General features: G+C 37.3%; 1 protein-coding gene across 1 annotated transcript in view; it reads left to right on the plus strand.

Annotated features, from left to right (window-relative positions):
* Positions 1-11588, plus strand: part of LOC140187352 (guanine nucleotide-binding protein subunit alpha-13) — an 85603-nt gene extending 74015 nt beyond the window's left edge. The window contains exon 3 of the mRNA XM_072242579.1: positions 4109-11588. Within this exon, the coding sequence (XP_072098680.1) occupies positions 4109-4681 (573 nt within the window). The 3' untranslated portion in view covers positions 4682-11588. The remainder of the gene's footprint in view (positions 1-4108) is intronic.
* The last annotated feature ends 4369 nt before the right edge of the window (positions 11589-15957 follow it).

Here is a 15957-nt window from a genome sequence, read left to right on the forward strand (position 1 = left end):
ATGAGGGGTATCTCATTGAAACCTATAAAATATTGAAAGGCCCAAGTAGAGTGGATGTGGAAAAAATGTTCCCTGTAGTGGGGAGTCTCGGACCAGAGAGCATAGCCTCGAGTATAAGGATGTCCCTTTAGAACGTAGATGAGGAATTTCTTTAGCCAGAGGGTGGTGAATCTGAGAAATTCATTGCTGTGGATGGCTGGGGAAGCCAAGTCAATGGGTATATTTAGTTAGATTGTCAGAAGTTACATGAGAAGGCAGGAGAATGGGTTTGAGGGGAATAATAAATCAACCATGATAGATTGGTGGAGCAGACTTAATGACTGGTGTAATTCTGCTCTATGTCTTATGGTCTATGTGATTGTATTTAGCTTGTTCAGTAGCTTTTTTTTGTTGTGTTGAGCATCTTCTGATCCTTAATAGTCATAATGGTGTACAGCTGGGAAACCGTCCCTTCGGCCCATATTCTTCAAAATACATCAGTCATCTTTCTGTTGATAATCTGATCAACAGTTATGTATTATAGAATCAGTTGTACAGCACAGGGATCAGGCTCAATGGCCTACCATGCTGATCTTCTTGTCCACATGCATGAATACTATTTGCCTGTACTAGATGCATTTCCTACAGTGCTTTGCCTATTCAAGTGTCTGTCTTAGTATCTATTAAATTTAGTGAATATATCTGACTCTGCCGCCCCGGTAGCAAGTTTCAGTTATCTCCCCTTAAAAACTCTCCCCTAAACTCTTCTTGCAAACTACTTCTTAATTTAAATCAATGCCCCTTTGTTTTGAAATTCTTTTCACACAAGGTGGAGGGGAAAGATGAAAGCTGTTTCATAATGCCTTTTAATATTATATATAGCTTTAACAGGTCACCACTCCACCTCTTTCGCTTCAGGGAAAGCACACTCAATCTATCCAGTTCTTTAAGTAATTAAAGTTTTCTGATCCATTTGATGTCCTGGTGAATCTACCCTGCACTCTCCAGTGCAACCACAGTCTACTTGTACTGTGGTGACCAGAACTGCAAACAAAACAAGTGTGATCTAAACAACACACATCAAAGTTGCTGGTGAACGCAGCAGGCCAGGCAGCATCTGTAGGAAGAGGTGCAGTCGACGTTTCAGGCTGAGACCCTTCTTCAGGACTAACTGAAGGAAGAGTGAGTAAGGGATTTGAAAGTTGGAGGGGGAGGGGGAGATCCAAAATCCCTTTCAAATCCCTTACTGCCTGGCCTGCTGCGTTCACCAGCAACTTTGATGTGTGTTGCTTGAATTTCCAGCATCTGCAGAATTCCTGTTGTTTATGTGTGATCTAAACATTGTTTTGTTATGTTGCAACATATTGTGCAATACTTAGATATTACATCTTGCAGATCAGCAGTGCTATCTACTTGTGTTACCACTTTCAGTGAACTATGGATTTGAACCCCAAGGTTGCTTTCTTCATCAGCATTCTGTACTGCCCTACTATTCATTTTAAATATCCTACCCATTTTGACTTCTCTCAATGCATCACCTGTCAAGATTAAATGTTATATGCCATTGCTCTGTCCGGTTTTTTCCCCATTAGATCAAAATCCACTGTAACCTTAGAAAACAATCCTTGCTGGCTACACCAGCAATAACTTTTGTGTCATCCTCAAACTTAGTAATCATATCTTCTACTTTCAAATAGTTTATATTACAAAACAACTGGGGTCTTGAGACCAATCCATTTGCTACCCCAGTGGTCATACACTTCCAATAAGAAAAGCCATTACAACCCTGCTTCTATCATGAAGCCAATTTTTGATCCAGTCTTCCAGCTCACCTTGGATCCAGCTTTTTGGACCATACAGTATCTTAAATTCATGTGGCATCATCAATCCTGGTAAGGTATATAAGTCAAACAAATTAATCAGGCAGGATTTCACTAAGCAAAGCAAGGCTGACTGTCTCCGATCAGCCCCCAACCTTTCCAAATGTACATTGAATTTTGGGATTTTCTCCAATATTTTCTCTACCTCTGATGGTGACAGGTGGCCAGCCTGCTTTTGGATTTCCACTTACTGATGTCAGGTTGTCTTTTTACTGGTATATTTGCAACATTTTTAATTATTGTTCCATGGAAGATCCATTCTAATTTGGATTTGACTATGAGGCAGATGAGTGATCTAAAATCTGATATACAACTCTTGCTTTGATCTCCCTGACTCTGAACAAAAATATTAATATGAAAGGATTTGTTTATAAATGGGAAAAGTGATTGCCTAATCCATATGTATAACTGTTGGCATGTTATTAGCATTTCCTTTCATATCGTGACTTCCGGTATTCTTTAATGAAAATATCCTTGCAGTTCTACTTTGAATGTTTAATATTTCACTTTCAATTGCATATTGTGATAATGTTCATGGCTTTAAATAAAGTAGTAATTAATTTACTAAGCTTCAGAGTGCTTGCTTGATATTTTTTGAAAACTTCATTTCCAAAGGAAAGAGTTCAAATAAAATATCTAGATGAGAACATTGTCTTGTGTATGGAGCTTTTAAAACATAACCCACAAATTGCTTTTTCAGTAGATAGAGAAGTACAGCACAGGAACAGACCTTACGGCCCATAATTTTGTACCAAGCTAATTCAGCTAATGATACCTAATTAATTCCCTCTGCTTGCACATGGTCCATATCCCTCCATTTTCTGTATATTCATGTACCTTTCCAAGAGCCTCTTAAACACCTGTAGCATCTCCACTAGTGGGATTAGATTGTGATGAAAACGATTGTAGAGCAGGTGAGGGGTGGTTGAGTGGAACTGGTGTCAGTGGAAACTGGCATGGTACGGAGGGACTTTATGGTCTGTTTTTGTGATTTCAATCCCAATGGCTGAATGGGTTAATTAATATCTCCCAATAAAACATTTCTACCTGTTGCAAGAAGGCAAACTCGTGCTGCAATCAATGGTCCTCAACAATTGGGGGAAAAGAAAAAGACGTGGAATAGGAAACCATTGGGTGGTTTGCTACAACCATGGTTCTCGAGAAAATCTGAGAAGATGACAGGAAGGACAGAGGTACAAAAGTGGACCTTACAGCAGTGAAGTCCTCTGTAGATGTGTGAATTAGACCAGTCCATTTTACAGCATTAAAGAAACACCACCTCATGACAAAGAGGGCTGACTTCTTTACGAGTGTTAAGCAGCATCACAATGTACCTTCCCCTCCCAAACTCCCACCCTCTCACAAACACCCAATTTACCAACAGATTGAGTATGTTTGCTGTTAGCTGTTATGTTTCTCTTTTTTGAACAGAGGCATGTACTTATGAGCAAATACAATTTGCCATTGGATTTCTTAATGAAATATGGTTGAGGGCCTCCTTTGGTCAGTGTTGACAATAAATGTTATGTCCTAGCTGTCTGGCTAGTACAATACAGAGAGCAAGCTGTTGCCAATGTAGTAAGCTTCCCTCTCCACGCATCTGATGAACCCAAAGGAATGGCAGAGACCTGTATAGTTTGATACCAGCAGCATCACAGGAGTTGCCAGTCAACATTGAACTCCATGTAGGACTGCCTTAGGGACTCCATCTCTGGATTTTTCCCTTAGGGTTTACTCCCGAAGCCTTCCCCGTGAGTGGGTATAGCTGCAAGGCAGCAGAGGTTTGAGATCAGAATTTTCCTTCTCCTAGGTGAGCTGCCAACCACGGCTGACGAACCCCATATGCCCGAAGCAACTGAAATATAGTATGTCCTAATTAGTTGGAATGATGGCACAATATTGATAGTGCAGGTTTTGCCTGAGATTTTTGTGTATAAATCTATCTTTGATTCTAGTTGCTGTTCTTTGGATACAAAAAAATTGTTATACAAGCTAAAGCTCATTTACCACAAACTTTGCACTCCTGAACAATTGAATCTAATTATGTTTGACATTTTTATTGGTACTTTTCACTGAATAAGTGCTGTGTCATAAAATGGTCTTTTTTTTTTCAAGCTGATTATCAATATACATGCTAAGTTCATGTGCACACAAGAAAGCTGTAATTTGTTCCATAGTTAATTAGATTTTTTGTCTTTTAACTATACTTTTTGTACCAGGTATTAATTTGGCTCTGATTTCTTCTTTAGGAATATCTTCCAACACAACAGGACATTCTACTGGCTCGGAGGCCGACTAAAGGAATACATGAATACGACTTTGAAATTAAAAATGTGCCCTTCAAGATGGTGGATGTAGGTGGACAAAGGTCAGAACGGAGGCGTTGGTTTGAATGCTTTGATGGTGTGACTTCCATACTCTTCCTGGTGTCATCAAGTGAATTTGACCAAGTGCTCATGGAAGACCGGCAGACAAATCGCCTGAGTGAATCGTTAAACATCTTCGAGACAATAGTCAACAACAGAGTCTTTAGCAATGTCTCCATCATTCTTTTCCTTAATAAGACAGACTTGCTGGAAGAGAAGGTCAAAACTGTCAGCATCAGAGACTATTTTCCTCAATATGAGGGAAATCCCCATGACCTTGCTGATGTCCAACAGTTCCTTGTGCAGTGCTTTCGTGACAAACGTCGAGACCAGCAACACAAACCACTATACCATCACTTCACCACCGCCATTAACACCGAAAATATTCGTCTGGTCTTCCGTGACGTCAAAGACACTATTCTTCATGACAACCTTAAGCAGCTGATGCTTCAGTGACATCTGTTTACTTCATTAATTTTAATTTTTGGCATTGATAACAGCTTACACCGGAGTGTGATTATGGTTGCATTTCTTTCAAAAACTTGAGGCAGCCGCTGTAAACTGCTTAACCAGATTAATGCCAAATTTGTTTATCAGACTTCAGCTTTTCAATTGCTTTTGCTCCCAGTTGGGTAGTGCTAGGGTACTCAAATGTGCACTTAAGCAACCCAGCAAGTTTACGATCTTATTTCTTCAAAAGTGAAGATGTGTGAAAAAAAAAGTTGCCAGATAATGCAAAGCTGTGGTGTTCATTGTGGGGATTGTAATGTTAATATCTATTCTCTTCCTCTTTCAACCCCCTAATAGCTTCCATCCCCCAAAATAAGGGCTATTACAGAGCAAAAAATGTTTTTGAATATTACAGAAACAAGTTAGCAATGCCTTAACAATTCCCTTTGGGAGTGAATTTTGCTTTTGTCATATTCAAATTGCTTTCAAAACCTTCCGAGAAAGTTTTAAATTTGTATTATTGAGGTGTGGTAGTAAAAGTATGAAACGTATTGAAATGTGAAGCAGTTGTAATTTGCGCAAGTTTGGATTTATTAAGGGAAACTTTTCCCCATTGAAAGTATCACGAGAGAGTTCACTTAGTGTTTGCAGTCTAGCTGCATAGTATTATCAGAATAGAAATACATGCCAAATTTTGCGGAATTGCTTCAAAATTGTACTGGAGTTGAGGTCAAATTTAATTTACTATTTTGAATAGTGCAGGTACAAATGCCATACTGACTAATCCTAACCTGATGTAGTAAGCCAAAATTTCCTTTACTGTTTGGTGCTACAGTAAAATTGGCTGCTTTTTGAAAGTTCACGACCTAAACTTCTGTGATTAACAGCTATATGTTTACCCTGTGGATCATACCTCAGTAAAAATGCCATTATTTGTCTACTTAGCAATGAGAGCTTTTCTATTATTGAACCGGAGGTCTTCAATGCAAATTGTAGCTAATATGTTTGGTATTAAGGTATGTGATAATGCTGTGCTTGAAATAACCCCACTGTTTATTTAAAATAGTAATGACATAATTTGTGATATAATCTATGACTAATGATGCCTTGTTTTTGAAAGATATGGGAAAATTAGCTTTCAGTTTTTAAAAAGACTGCAGCATACAAAAATACTACTATTGCAGTGCTAATCATGGATAAATATTAGCTTTTTAAACGGTTTAACTTTAAAATTGGTTTTAAATATGACCTAATTAATAACAGGGTTTAGAATTCACTCATGTATCTGCAAGCCCATTTCAGCTGAGTAGTCATTACTAACAACAAACTTGCTAAAACAACCTATATACAATTTACAGTGAAAATGTATTTTTGATAGTTTTGTTATAAATTTGGGTTGTTAGAGCTGCATTTAATATTTTGAAACTAAGTGATAACTGAAGATTACAAGAAAACCATTCTGTTTCATTATGGGTTTTCTGAACTGCAGCATATATCAAAATGTATTTTGTTGCCTTTATCTATTTTGATAGTTGTTAAAACAATTACCTCAATGTTTGGGTTGTCAGAAAGAAGTAAATTCAAACCCTAACCCTAATGTACCTTTGTCATGATTGCTGAATAACAGGAGTGCCACATGTTGCTTACTATCTTCTATTTGAATAGTTCTATAAATCTACACATTAAAACAATTTTATGTTGTCTTTCATATTGGTTTCTTAACAGACTGCATTGCAAACCTTTGCAGCTGCTTTCTTTCAGTAGTTTTGGTCAAAGATAAATGGTCAACTCAGGGGCAATAGATCTGTAGTTTGTCAAATAAATTTTAAGACTTGCTGAATCTGCATTCTTAAAATGGAAAATCAGAATTTGGAATAAAGATAAAATGCTGAGAGTGTTTGGCAGATCAAGGAGCATTTGTGCAGAGAGAAACAATAGGAGGTTGATTTAAAAATAGAAATTGCCAGAAAAATCCAACGGATTAGGTAGCATGTGGGGAAAGAGAAACTTGTTCAAAAACCTTCCTTGACTTGGTGCATTGAGTCTCTTGTTCTCTCTGCAGATGTTGCCTGACCTGATAATTTCCATTTTCCGGCATCTGCTATTTTAGCTTAGATTAAGATTGAGTGTTTGAAAAATGATTTGGAAAGTTAATACAACTTCTTTCTCTATAGATCCGGCCAGGCTGTTGAATATTCACTGTAATTTTTGTTCTTGATTTCAGAATGAGGACCCATTTGGCTGCCAATTATATGAGGAGAGCAAAAGAAAAAGCTTGTGGCATATTTGGTGGGCAGTATCTTGAAGGAACCCTCTAATGTCTTCCTGAAAAAGACATTCTTTGTAACACTGATTTCTTTTAAAGTGAACAGACAATTCATTACTGATTTGTTGGTTTATTGCCATTGCTTCTAAGCTTTATCAAGTGGGGAGAAAAGTAATTCAGAACATATTTACATGTTTTCATAAAAAGCAATATATTAACACCCTAGGAAATTTACTGAATACAGACAGTATCTTTGAATGTAGCTTTTAAGAAAATGGTTTTGGCAAGAATGAGGTCTTAAAGGAAATCTTGGTTATATCTGTCTACTTTAGTATGTTACAGCGTAGTCTACGGAATGTATTAAAATGTACTGTGAAGTATTAGGCTGTTATGACTGGAGTAACAATACTACCATCTGTATATGATTATCAAACTATATTCTACAAAATCTTCCAAAAATACTGTGCCCCATATGTAGTAATTTTATGCTGACATTGTAAAGACTCAATTTTCATTTGAGTTACTATAGATATATGGGAAGGACTGGAAACAATTACTCATCTGACTGAACTTCAGATGTCATAAAATAACCATGTATTCGAATCGGGCACATTTATCATTTGTCCCAGAGACAAATGGCAAACAGCTCTTAAATGGAACAGGTAATAAATGTGACTATTCTTAATAGTTTTTTCTGAATAAAAAGTGATGTAAATGTACTGATATACCTTGCCTTTTAAAGGCTTCTGATGGAGCAGGGCCCTTTGAAATAAACATTAAGTTATTTTTTTCTCTGAATAACCATGGAAGTACATAGCCTGAGGCTGTTACTGCTATTCTTCTCCCATTGTGTGTTGTAAATTCATACTGATTTAAGTTTAGATTTGCATAAAATATCCAAATATTATTATAACTTTTTGCCCGTCATTCATTAGCTTGGGGTGCTGTATTGATTTGTATCATTTATTGAAATAGCCAGTTGAAGAGGCTAATACTGCAGTAATGACCATAGCAACTAAGTCTTTACTAATTCAACAACTGGAGGGTTAGTTCTCTTCAATGAATGAAAAATTATCAGTTCATTCTTTGTGGCAGTCAAGATGAGATTGTTATGGATGTTCATCTTCATCTGGTCCGTTACCATGTAAACAATCCCTCTCAGCATACTCAAAATTAGTGCTATTGAATATTTATGATGAATTACACTGCACTGCCCCATGTCACATCTCCCCCCCCCTTCCCACACAAGAATGTGGAAAGATTCAAGTGCCTTCAGTTGAAGACCACAAAATTTTCAGCCCTTCATCTGCCTTGAGACAAAGATTGCATGTTTCTTGAGGCCAAAATGAAAGTATTGACTAACCAACTGTTGTATTTATTGATTAGGAATATGATGACTGTACCCCTTTTTGCTTTCTGCTCTGGGGAAACCACATAATTCAGTTTCTCTCCCCCACAAGTGTTGTTTATTTGATTAATTCAAAGTTGTGGCGTAAATTTAAGATCATCAAGCAAAACTTTTTATCAATTTTATGTTTTCAATTTTTTTTATACAAGGTTAGCATTTTCCATAGTGAAGGCAGTGATCTAGTCCTTCATTTTAGTACTCTGGAAAATCTGGTTGAGCTTTGTTTTATCACATTTTTCTGAAAGTAAGAGAGCTTATTAAAACTCTTATGAATTCCTTAGTGACATGTGTATCTCACTTGCCAATAACTCCTAAAGGCTGTTCCTGAACTTGTATCACTTCTTGCACTAGCCCAGTTAATTATTTATTTGATTTGTTCTTCCATTCAGTTCAGAGCTGTATTTTTTAAACATTACACCCAGGTACTCTTAGTCAATAAACGAGGCGCTTTTATTTAATAGTTTTGCAGAATTTAGGTCTTAATCAGATGACAGCATATTTAATGTAACCATTTCCATGTAGATGAGATTCATTGTCATGTAATTCAAAGCACATTTTGTTTTGAGGAGATATTTGTCTTCATTGTATCCTGTTGCCTTTGCATGCGATGATTATTGAATGCACTTTCCAATAAACTTGAAGTTGAAAGGGTTAAAAATTAATTTTATAGTCTTAATATACCAGAAAATTCACAAGTCTTAAATGTTAAAACTAATGGTGATTCTTATTTTCAGAAGAGAAATCCGAAGTATTTTGAGTTAAACTTAAATTTGCTTTTCAGAAATGTTTCAGATTGTGCATGTTAACTGTATATACACAAATGGATGTCTAACAAGCTAATAAAACATCTGTAGAAACAAAACCAGTGAACTTCTGTGTAGGCTGCTATCGGTTATGCTAACAACAGATGGAATGAAAAATATAATTGTACATTATAAGTGTGATAAAAGTTTAGAGTCTACGGCTAGCAGTTATAGTAATTTGATTATTTCATAAGGAAGCTTTGAGAAGTCAGTGGCATTTTTCCAAGAGGTGGATAATAACATTACTGGAATGTACAGAGGTAATTTTTCTCAAAGGCTTAATAATAGAATAAAATCTGTCCAGTGTGTTTTATGATTAGACAAAAGTTTATTGAGTTCATGAGAACAACAAGCTGACAAAATCACAATCTACAAATGCAAAATAGCTTTTAACACTTTCAGTCAGAACCATTAAACAGAACAGGCACGCTGATAATTTAAACTGACTCAAAATTAATTCAAAACCTTCTATCCACCACAACCTTGTGCATAGATGAAGTATAAAAGAGTGACAGAGCACAGATTTGTGTGACTATCTATTTTGTTTAAAGGTTGGAAAAATAGTGTCTTCTGAAATGAAATTGTGGTCTCCCAAGTATATCAGTTTTGAAAATCCAAGATGGTGGCACACTAGAGTACATACACCATGAGATATTTTCCAAAGTCAATTTCAGTTGTGACGCTCCTGAAACAGAGTATTGTGAATAACTTGTTACCTGTTCATCTGTAAATACTAAAGTGTTTTATCCAATTTTCTTTGTTTTCTGGGGCATTAACTTTGGAGGTACTATTTCATGGGTGCAAACATTAGTTCTCTGGTACCATATCTGATTCAACGTGCAAATGAAGTAGTGTTGAACACTCTTCCACTGTGATACCATCATAGATCAGATTTCATTCTCAGGGCTGCAGTTCTAGGGTTCTGATCTATTTGCTTTGAAGTTTGTTTTAAGTCTTGTGAATGCTCTATGCTTAATTAATATTCTCAAATTTATCTTGCATTGAAATTGGCAAGAAGGGTGAATTTAAATCAAAACCTGAGATAAAGAAATTAAAGCTCTTATTCAATTACTTCCTCTTTTTCACCTCTGCAATTGTCATCTTGTCTCAAGGGTTTGACGATTGATCGGTATGTTTTTAAAATGTTAGAAGCCTTGTTATCTTTACATAGCAGCCAGCATTTTCTGTTGATTTGGATAGAATATACAATCAAAGTTGATCATAACCCAGGTGTAATTCCTATTGGTACTTAGTGTGCATTTTCCAGTAAAGACAAAGGTTGTTAGGTCATCTCCGATGCCTCTCCATATCTTATCTGAGTTAAAGAACGTCAGCAAAAACTGGAAATAAACCCGTGATCTTAGATTTGGTTCTACACTGAGTGCCTTTTTCAAGACATCCATTCTTATTTAAACGTGAGGTGGTGTGGAAAACTTGTTTTGTAAGATTAAGTTTAACTAAGGCATTTTCATGATCCCTTTATTTTCTGTTGGCTGAACAATTGATGTTTCTGAATTTCTATTATTGGAGAAAGGTTATTGGCAAAGGTTATTAACACATAACTGTACATTGTTTAAGTCAATCCCAATCCCTTAAGAGAAATTGTATTGCTTCCTTGTAATACCATAAACATCATGAATTAATAACTGTCATTTTTTGGACTAAAATGTTCAAAAAATGCTTTCCACATTGACATAGGAACAATTGAAATTAACAAAGTTATTTAACTCCATTAAAATAATTTTATTTGTCTACTGTTCTCTAACCAGTCTTTTGCATCTGGCAGTTTGTCCATTAAAGATACCAGTGTATTATGCACTTCATGTCTCTTTACACCATTAATGCCATATATTTAATATTTGATATGATTATTTTAACAAAGGACATGGTGTCATAGATCAAGTGGTTACATGCATTTTACAAGTGAAATTAATGCTTTCTTTCACCACTGATATGTTAAATGGTGAGATGCTGCTCTAAGAATTTGTGCTTGTTACATTTTTGTGTGCCTATGCAGTCATGTTGCCTCCTTTCTGAAAATATTCAGAAGTATGCACATTTTCAGCATTTGTACAGCATTTTCCAGTAGTCTTGACATTCTTATACGACCCTTGATAATTTCAGTGGCATTACTTCAATTGGAAATATTTTAAGCAAAAAAATCAAATTTATAGCAAATCTGCTCTCAGCATGGGGATGAGTTCAACCATCATGTGTTTTAAAATGAGCAAAAACTGGTTAAACAAAGCTTTAGCTAAAAGTATTCTAACTTTTCATTTAACTAGTATACTATATTGTATAGGAACGTTTTTTGTGGTTTTATCTTCATGGATTTGTGGGGGGTGAATGTGGATTGAATCTTTAACATTTTACTTCCACTTTTTGTTGTATATTTTTCATTCAAAAATGCCAGTAAATTATTCAGATTGAAAAGCTGAGAGTAACTGCTTGTTTTGATTTAATGCATTAGTTAAATAGTTAATGCTGTTTCCATTATACCTCTGCTGTTATATTGGTCTGTACATACAATGCAGAAGTTTGCCTTTACAGCCATTAAAGCCTAAAATAAATTTACTGACATGTATTAAACATGTACAATTTTTGTTGGGTCTGTCATGACTTTGTTGTATTACTGGATATTTGTTAAGTCAATCAGCTTTAATGTTTGCCTCTGTAGAGGTGGAGAAATAAGCTAGGTCCTTATTTAATTATAATTTTCATTGTAAACAATTCTTATCTATTGGTATCAATAGGAGTTTCTCTTCATATTACTAAAGGAGAGTCACAAAATAATTAAGAATGAGCATGCACATTTAATCCGAGGTATTCACTTCCATTATACCATGAAGGTAATGTTATATCTTCGTCATTTGTTGCAAGAAGTATTTAGTTTAATCTTAAATGGGCTCTTTACAGGTTATCATTTCTTTGCATTAATGCAACTGTTGACTTAAAAGCAATTTCCAAAATTTACTGCAACACGTCACAAATGTAATTGGAGGCCAAAAGAACAAAAATAGTCTTGAACTATCATAGATATGTGAAGCATTGGTGAAGGATTCACAAGAAATATTGAACAGTGGCAGTTAGCATCATTTCATCAATTGGTTTTTAAATGGGACTATCAATGTGCGGTACTTAGATAAACAAACTTTCACCTCCCATTGATGAATTTAAATTATGCAACTTGTTATGTAATTGACTTCATGCAGTGGAATATTCTCAATAGGTTTTGGAAAGCCAATCACTACACTTCCAACATTGAATTGAAATGTTGATTTCTAAACAGGCTTGGTCAGACTAAATTTTTATTTTCTAATTTAGTTTACTGTTACCTTTTTTGTGACATTTCTTGAAACTGGATATTCCACTGGTTGATCCAAAAATGTGGAATTACAGGGTTGTACAGCTGCCTGTCTTTCATCTGTTTTGAAAATTTTATATCATCTGTCCAACATTTCAAGTAATTCCTTCACAGTTGCTTAGCAGATCTCAGTTTTGTCTTTTTGGTCCCAATTATAAATTACATATTGTAACAGTGAACTTTTGAGGACAGGATCAGGGTCCACTATAATGTTAGTGCTAACTTTTGTGGAACTTGTATTTCAAAGAATAAGTTCTTGTCAAGATAGTGGATAGTTGCTGATATTAGTGGTTTATGAGAACTGAAAACCATGGGAGAGTAGGCTGCTTAGTTCATGACTTTTACCTAAGGAAATCAGCTGCGTTATTTCAGAAATATTAACTTCAGAATCATTGGTCAACCAAATTTGCAGGTGCAGACAAAAAAATCCCAGTGGCTTTTAGAAAACTGATTATTCTGACAGACATTATGCCCCCCTGAGGATGACATGGGCAAAATTAATGACTACTACAGATATGTCAGCTTAACTACTTACCTTTTTCTCATGGTTTCTTTGGTTCAAATTAGGATCATATCCGTTTTTTAAAATTAATTTTAAAATTTACAACAAATACTTTTTGATGTCTCCAATATGTACAGGGAATTCTTCCATACAATGTTGCTAGAGAGCAGGGAATTGCATCATTTATTCTTTACCTTATAGGATGACTGAAAGATAGTTAAATCCCTCAGTATCTGGACTGTTGCCAATAATGACATTTTATGAGGCATTGTGTTTGCATTATGTTCCAAATAATTTTCAAAAAAAGTCTGGCAGCACTTGGCTGCAAAATAGCCAAGTGTGGCATAATTTTTCTTGTGAGGGGTGAATGGTGGGGTGGGGGGGGGTGTTAGAAACATAGAAAACCTACAGCACAATACGGGCCCTTTGGTCCACAAAGCTGTACCGAACATGTCCTTACCTTAGAACTACCTAGGCATACCCATAGCCTTCTATTTTTCTGAGCTCCATGTATCCATCCAGGAGTCTCTTAAAAGACCCTATCGCTTCTGCGGCCGCCGGTAGCCCATTCCATACACTCACCACTCTCTACGTTTTAAAAAAAACAACTTACCCCTGACATCTCCTCTGTTCCTACTTCCAAGCACCTTAAAACTATGCCTTCTCGTGCTAGCCATTTCAGCCCTGGGAGAAAGCCTCCGACTACCCACATGATCAATGCCTCTCATTATCTTGTCCACCTCTATCAGGTCACCTCTCATCCTCCGTCGCTCCAAGGAGAAAAGGCCGAGTTCACTCAACCTATTCTCAAGGCATGCTCCCCAATCCAGGCAACATCCTTGTAAATCTCCTCTGCACGCTTTCTATGGTTTCCATGTCCTTCCTGTAGTGGGGCAACCAGAATTGAGCATAGTACTCCAAGTGGGGTCTGACCTGGGTCCTTATAGCTACAACATTACCTCTGGGCTCTTAAACTCAATCCCGTGACTGATGAAGGCCAATGCACCATATGCCTTCTTAACCACAGAGTCAACCTGCATAGCAGCTTTGCGTGTCCTATGGACTTGGACCCCAAGATCCCTCTGATCCTCCACGCTGCCAAGAGTCTTGCCATTAATACTATATTTTGCCATCATATTTGACCTACCAAAATGAACCACCTCACACTTATCTGAGTTGAACTCCATCTACCACTTCTCAGCCCAGTTTTGCATCCTATCAATGTCCCGCTGTAACCTCTGACAGCCCTCCCCACTATCCACAACACCCCCAATGTCCACGATGGGTGAACCTTTCATAAGCTCTTCGTGACTAGATTTACAACAGCCTTTGTTCACAGTTCCTGTACCCTACCAACTGATCCCTGTCTCATTGGAACGTATCTAAGCAGAACCCAACGCAAATGTCCCCTGAACATTTGCCACATTTCTTCCATATGTTTCCCTGAGAACATCTGTTTCCAATTTATGCTTCCAAGTCCCTGCCTGATAGCCTCGTATTTCCCCTTACTCCAATTAAACATTTCCCTAACTTGTCTGTTCCTACCCCTCTCCAATGCTATGGTAAAGGAGATAGAATTATGATCACTATCTCCAAAATGCTCTCCCACTGAGAGACCTGACACCTGATCAGGGTCATTTCCCAATACCAGATCAAGTACAGCCTCTCCTCTTGTAGGCTTACCTACATATTGTGTCAAGAAACCTTCCTGAACACACCTAACAAACTCCACCCCATCTAAACCCCTCACTCCAGGGAGATGCCAATCAATATTTGGGAAATTAAAATCTCCCACCACAACAACCCTGTTTTTTTTACTCCTTTCCAGAATCTGTCTCCCTTTCTGCTCCTCATTGTCCTTGTTACTATTGGGTGGTCTATATATATAAAAAAAAGACACCCAGTATAGTTATTGACCCCTTCCTATTCCTAACTTCCACCCACAGAGACTCTGTAAAAAACCCTTCCATAACTTCCTCCTTTCTGCAGCTGTGACACTATCCCTAATCAACAGTGCCACACCCCCACCTCTTTTGCCTCCCTCCCTGTCCTTTCTGAAACATCTAAAGCCTGGCACTTGAAATAGCCATTCCTGCCCCTGCACCATTCAAGTCTGTAATGGCCACAACATCATAGCTCAAAGTGCTGATCCACGATCTAAGCTCATCCGCTTTGTTCATAATACCCCTCACATGAAAATAGGCACATCTCAAACCATCAGTCTGAGTGCATCCCTTCTCTATCACCTGCCTATCTTCCCTTTCACACTTCTCCAAGCTTTCTCTGTTTGTCAGCTAACCTCCCTTGCCTCTGTCACTTCAGTTCGATTCCCAACCCGCCCCCCAGCAATTCTAGTTTAAACTCTCCCCAATAGCCTTTGCAAACCTCCCCGCCAGGGTATTGGTCCCCCTCAGATTCAAGTGCAACCCGTCCTTTTTGTACAGGTTACACCTGCCCCAGAAGAGGTCCCAATAATCCAGAAATCTGAATCCCTGCCCCCTGCTCCAATCCCTCAGGCACTCAGTTATCTTCCACCTCATTCTACTCCTATACTCACTGTCATGTGGTACAGGCAGTAATCCCGAGATTACTACCTTTGAGGTCCTACTTCTCAATTTCCTTCCTAACTCCCTGTAGTCTGCTTTCAGGACCTCCCCCTTTTCCTACCTATGTAGTTGGTACCAATATGTACCATGGCCTCTGGCTGTTCTCCTTCCCACTTCAAGATATCGTGGACGTGATCAGAAACATCCCGGACCCTGGCACCTGGGAGGCAAACTACCATCCATGTTTCTTTCTTTGAAACAGCTCGGTCTATTTGAGGTAATTGATCTAATTTCATGAGTGGCATCCTCCCTTTTTTAGGTTTTAGTTATTCTTCCTATTGGTAATATCTATAATGCAAAAGACGAGATTTGATTTAAAATATTAGTTACTGA

The sequence above is a fragment of the Mobula birostris genome, chromosome 24 (genome assembly GCF_030028105.1).
Source record: "Mobula birostris isolate sMobBir1 chromosome 24, sMobBir1.hap1, whole genome shotgun sequence".
NCBI lineage: Eukaryota > Metazoa > Chordata > Chondrichthyes > Myliobatiformes > Myliobatidae > Mobula > Mobula birostris.